The 6,077-nt window shown below is 32.6% G+C and overlaps 2 protein-coding genes across 6 annotated transcripts in view; one reads left to right on the plus strand and one right to left on the minus strand.

Moving 5' to 3' along the window:
• Naa15-16 (N-alpha-acetyltransferase 15/16) overlaps positions 1-1,789 on the plus strand; it is a 32,292-nt gene extending 30,503 nt beyond the window's left edge. For both annotated transcript variants that reach the window (XM_018037113.2, XM_026819729.1), the window contains one exon: positions 45-1,789. In XM_018037113.2, coding sequence (XP_017892602.1) covers positions 45-556 — 512 coding nt within the window. In that variant the 3' untranslated portion in view covers positions 557-1,789. The remainder of the gene's footprint in view (positions 1-44) is intronic.
• Positions 1,790-2,879: 1,090 nt separating this feature from the next.
• On the minus strand, positions 2,880-5,128 carry LOC108632439 (deoxycytidylate deaminase). Of its 4 annotated transcripts, none has more exons than XM_018037071.2 (6): positions 5,087-5,128; positions 4,937-4,989; positions 4,622-4,872; positions 4,317-4,530; positions 3,949-4,047; positions 3,350-3,871 (listed from the first exon to the last, which is right to left on the minus strand). In XM_018037071.2, the coding sequence occupies exons 2-5, from the start codon at positions 4,975-4,977 to the stop codon at positions 3,975-3,977; spliced, it is 579 nt and encodes a 192-aa protein (XP_017892560.1). In that variant the 5' UTR covers positions 4,978-4,989; positions 5,087-5,128; the 3' UTR covers positions 3,350-3,871; positions 3,949-3,974. The 4 variants fall into 4 exon arrangements, with proteins under 4 accessions (XP_017892551.1, XP_017892560.1, XP_017892563.1 ...); XM_018037074.2 differs by having other exon boundaries at positions 5,097-5,122; XM_018037062.2 differs by lacking the exon at positions 3,350-3,871 and adding an exon at positions 2,880-3,279 and having other exon boundaries at positions 4,937-5,122.
• Positions 5,129-6,077: the final 949 nt, after the last annotated feature.

The following is a 6,077-nucleotide window of genomic DNA, read 5'->3' on the forward strand; positions in this document are numbered from 1 at the left end:
TCGACCTAGTTTTCGGATTTATACAAATTGAATGCATGTTACAGGTCGTACGTTACTGATGTTAAGATCGATAAAACGTGCACACGGCCTGGACCCGAACAATCCGGAACTTCACACGTGTCTCGTACGTTTCATGTTGCATATCAATCGCTCGCCATCGGAAGGACCGGTAGGTGAGGTCGTGAAACAGCAGACCGCGTTAATCTACTCGGCGTCTACGGCCACACAATTAAATGCTGAATTTCTCAAAGCGAATCGAAACTCACTGCCGCACTTGCTACAGGGTGCAAGAATGTTGTACCTCCTAGACCCATCTGCTCAAGCAAAAGTTCTCTCTATGCTCACAAACATCGAGGGTCTTGAAGGCGTGACGCTACGCTACTGTACGATGGTGTTGGAAGCGTTGCGCTGCGGCGACTTTGGCCATTGCGAAACGGCGATAACCGAATACATGACGAAATGTCATAAACTGTATCCTTACGCGACCGCTTTCCGACCGCCGGAAACGAAGGTGACTATCAAGAATCAAGAAAAAGAGAATTCCATCAAGAACTGATCCAGGCACGCGCTGTTCAGCGTACATTGAATTACTACGTAGTTAGACGTGACGAAAGCAATGGGAGGGGAGGAGGAAAACTGTGCTGAGCTACGTTTTGATCTATGTTAATAAGAAATATTAAAAAACTGAAAACAAAGAGAACGATACGATGAACATATTACAGTGAAAGAGAAAGGGAAATTGGCGGATTTAATATTGATAATTATTAAATACATGTATTATACACGAACTGTTCCTGGAAGGTTTCATGTAGTGTGGACAGTGCTGGGGACAGTGCTGGATAAACAATCTTTAATAATAAATTATAACACGGCGGGGCGTAAGATCGAGCGTCGCCAAAATGAATTTTAGGTGAACGAAGAAAATGGATGGCTTTAGCTAAATATTAATTAACAATTGGAACAGAACGAATTAGAAGCAAGCGCTCTTACCGATAGAGTGGAGCAACGAAAAAAAAAGAAGAGACGGATCGTCAAAAGAGTGAAAATGTTTAGTGCGGAGGTGAGATTTAGGGGATGGGGACACGAGGAGGGATATACTGAATGGAGTACAGTGTGTAAAATATAATGACGTGCGTAAACTAACACATTGGTACAAAATACAAGACTTGTATACATTCATAATGCGCGCTCTATGAATATTTCTACTTGATGTTAAGGTGTACTATTTTCAGCGATGTCTACATTAAAACACTCTACTGTGTAGAGTTTTGAAACTAGACGATCATCGAGCATCGGATAATTGTGTCACGCATGTTCGTCGTTACATTTCTCGAAGATAGATTTCGTTCCACGTCGTATAATATTTTCTCTAGTTCACTTCATTCGCAAACGAAGTTTGTTCGCACTCGCCGAACGAACGATCAAACATTTTCCTTCTAGAAACACAATTCTATTCCTACGTTTAAACCCAGGGTAATGATCTGCGTTTGGATTGGAGCCCTGATATTCCATCGAGAAAGCGAGAGCGAGAGAGCGAAAGAGAGCAGTCAATACGGAAGTAGTGTCCATTTTACGAAAGTCTCTGTGAAAGTTACTATAAGAACAATAAAAAATGCGTATTGTGTACGCAGATTACCAAAGTATATGATAAATCGAAAATAATAAGTATCGATAGCAAAAGAAAACAAGCAGAACGATAAAATATCATGCATCTCTGTACTCTGTACGTTAGCGGATTACAGAAATTTTAATAAAAAGGTAACGTTCGAGTTTACCAGTTTAAATTGAACCATGTTATGATTACCTCGTTTATTTTTTGAAGTACCAATGCATATTTATAAGTTTTTAATTGCTTTGAACGAGAAACAAAAAATAATTCAACAAGATGCAGAATGCAGATACTACAAACTAGTGATAATGTTTGTACATATTTCAACTACTATTTTAACAATATATATATATATACATATAAATATATATATACACAATCATACATATTGTATATGTATATATATATATATACACACACACATACACGTACACACATATACACGCGTTTCCTATCTTATTTAAGTCATAGAATATAATTTCGCGATTAGTTGATGTGCCGATGTTAAAAAAACTCATTCAAAATCAACTTACTGGTAATCATAAAAAAATAAGGTACTTGCATCGAATTGTATTCACATAGCACTTTATATTTAACATTTCGATTCGTTCGTAATACAGTGCCGGGTAGAAAAAGATTCATCAGGCAAAATTAATCGATGGAATAATCTTCTGTCCTAATACAGTCAAGAGTAATATTATTTAAACTGATACCTTCTGTAAATGCATGGAATGTTTCTCAGGGCTACGCAAATGATATCGTAAAGTATGCGATAATGTAGATGTTCTACAAATTGTCTGTATTATTAGCCATTTGATCATTGTACGACGAAAAGGAAATACGATACGATCATCGTAATAGTCTCGATATACGAAGTTCTTATAAGCAAATCTCATTAGAAAAAATAGTAAACATTATACTATTATACGTCACTCATGATATAGGTACCATGCATCTACCGAAGTGCTGCTATATTTTAATGTTACTTTCTTGATTTTATAGACTATCTGCAGTACGCCTGTATTTTCGCATAATTGCTACACTTCGGAAAGGTACACGTTAGTTGCTCCAATCTTTATCGGAGGTTGTTACCTCAATATTGAAAATTTCTATTTCGCTCATAATTAACTATCAAATCTTTGGAAAATAAAAAAGATGTTCATTAAGGATGGTATATCGATTTTTAGAAGACTCAATTCAAAATTGTCGTCGAGTCCTTGATTTAATCGGACAGATAAACGAGAAATATGGGTTCCTCAAACCGCATCCTCTTCCATCTCCTTCATGTAAATGAATTCATCATATAGATCTCGTAAAATGTTTATCAATGTATACGATCCAATTTCTAAGACGATTTTTTATTTTCACTAAAAATATACTTAATGATAACGAACAAATTAATACATGTATTATAATACGCGTAAGTTGTTGTTGCTTAAGTATTTTTATAATAATTTACTGCCATTTGACATAAGATGCAGATAATTTTATTGTGATTTTTGCAAAAATAAACCAAACTATACAGACTTATGACAAGTACGCTTTTTCTGCGTACAAGTTCAGAATATGTATTTATGCCTTCGTGGTATTAAATATTTCACTATATGATGAATTCAGTCACCACGTGTAATTATTCTCTTCAATGTAACGCTCCTCCATTATAGTTGTGACTACAAACGTAAGTGAATTTTAAAGACAGGAACTTAGATATGTATAATATGTACATAAAACGTATTATCATTATCATATAAAAATTCTTGTTTAATTCCTTTGTTGTTACATTAATAATGAGACATGAGAATTATATCACATGTCAGCTATTGCCCTTCTTTAAATCGTTCTGTGAAAATACCAAGACACTATGTTCTCATTTTGGGGAAATAGTATATTCGTTACATAATTTTATCATGTCATACTTTATCGCTATTTACATCTGTATAATATACAATTGCAATCAGTTTGCAAACAATGTTATTTCGCAACACCGCAAAGTAATGTTTGTATTATTGCTAAATTTTTTTGCTACCTGTACATTGTTTTATTTATTTCCCACGAAACATTATATGAATAACGCTAAATTTTAAAATAATTAGACCTGTAAAAATCCCGTATACCATAAAGTGTCTCTTCTTTCTATCAATTTCATTCGCTTTTACATGTAAATAATGAAAACAAATCTTTTGAATAAAGTTCAACAATATCACGAGCAACATTTGTATTGTCAACAACTAATATTAATTACAATTTAAAATCTGCAAAATGCTATAAAAGAAATTAAATAAATCATGAATAAGTGTATAAAGAAATTTTTCATTATAACATTACCATTACTTACTCACATTGCCTTCTATCATACATGCATGTATCAATTAGTTTCCTTTTGTCCATCAATTTCAGTAAAATCAATTATCACCTGTTTTGATTTCGGAACATACTGACTGAAAAGATAAGTAATAAATGAACTTAATGAAAAAAAAATGCTTTGCATACCTAAGTACATATTATTACTATTACTACTGTAACTAAGACCATACATCACATTGAGTAACATGTATTGAATTCTATCAAAAAGTTTGTAAGCTTAATGAAGTACATAGATTTAAGGAAATAACAATACATGAAAAATTAATTTTTGTGGTCGCTTGTCATATATTTTGACATTTATACAAGTTTCATAAAAATAAATATAACTAATTAATGGAAATACCTGTATTCAACACCTGCTGCATCAAACATTTTTTTTGCAGCTTTAGTTTCTTTCTTATGTGAGTGCTTATCAGATACATACACAACTGATTTTATTCCAGACTGTATTATTATCTTGGCACATTCATTACATGGGAAAAGTGCAACATAAATCGTACAACCCTTAACACTACTAGAGTTCTTATTTAAAACAGCATTAAGTTCTGCATGACATACTAGAAGTTTGATATTATTATTGTAATATAACATGATACGAAGAGTATGATCTGAACATAATAAATAGATACAGAAAGAGCGAGATGTTACCATAAAGTGACTTTGTCCTTAATGGATCAGAGGTATCCTTGATCCAAGAAAATTGATCATCGTTGCAACCAATTGGCATTCCATTATATCCAATACCTACAATTTTGTTCTCTTCATTTACGATACAGGCACCAACCTGGGTGCGCGGATCTTTGCTACGCTTTGCACTTAAAAATGCAACAGCCATAAAATATTCCGGCCAGCTTATATAATTCTCTCTTTTACCACTGCCATTGTTATTAATAGATAGACTGCAAAAATAAAAAATGTATGTAAAATTCATCCTAACGAGGGTCCTAAGATTGTTGTATGTACCGTTCCATGTTAATTTCTGAAACATGGTCTTCTGACGCCATTTCTTTGAGTTTCTTAACAATATAAAAATGCACGTAAAAATAAAATCCAGAATATTTTTATACTAATCAATAATAATTAAAACTGAAATTTAAAATAAGAACTATTTACGAGGATACACCTGTTGTGTCACATGCGGCTCTGTTAATAGGAATCATCGCAAGATGGTGGCACCATCACGCCTTTTCAAGTTAAAAAATTTTTTTTATCCCAACCGTGGTATCCTCATCGTTTCAATCCCACCAATCCCACCCTACTTATTTAAGTCCAAAGCAAAATAAGGAAAATGGTAAATATGAACGAAACAAAATGGCTAAACATCATCCTTCGACAAAATAAAGGTATAAACATACATCAAATATTTTTAATTACAAGAAAGTCGGTAAGCATTGTTGAATTCATTTTCATAAATCGTGATTATATTGACGCTTTATAATACTATAGTTTTATAAAGTTATGCCTCTGCTCTATGTGTATGTATCTATGTTATACATTTATTATTCATAAGTTATAAAAAGATCTCACTATAATTAACTTTATAATACTATAGTTTTATAAAGTTATGCCTCTGCTCTATGTGTATGTATCTATGTTATACATTTATTATTCATAAGTTATAAAAAGATCTCACTATAATTATTGTATTCAAATTGATCTTAAAAGTAGTATGTCAAAAATAACTTTTCGAAGTATGATCAATAAAGATCGCAATAATCTGTGCATGGTAGAGCTTAGGACAGGCTTCTCAGACACGGAAATGGTAGTTCCTGGTACCGATAAATCTTTTTAATTAAAAGATCTATCCATCAATTCTTTAGTCAGAAATCATCTAGTCAATTAAAGAATAACGAATGCATTATGATAATTTTCTAACTAACAACATTTTGTTTCTATTAATTTAAATCTGCACTGATAAAAAATATTCATAGATAACCGTTGAGAATTATTTATGATTTACATATATACATATGGATATTATTTTGACAGATTATTTATATCTGTACGAAGAGAATTTGAACGCGGATGATAAACAGGCACGTTGCACGTCAAATTGGTAAAGTTGTCAATATTCTATGACACGTTTCGTGATTCTTTCAAATAG

This window comes from Ceratina calcarata, unplaced genomic scaffold (genome assembly GCF_001652005.2).
Source record: "Ceratina calcarata isolate Rehan_Ccalc_2016 unplaced genomic scaffold, ASM165200v1 scaffold107, whole genome shotgun sequence".
NCBI classification, from domain to species: Eukaryota; Metazoa; Arthropoda; class Insecta; order Hymenoptera; family Apidae; genus Ceratina; species Ceratina calcarata.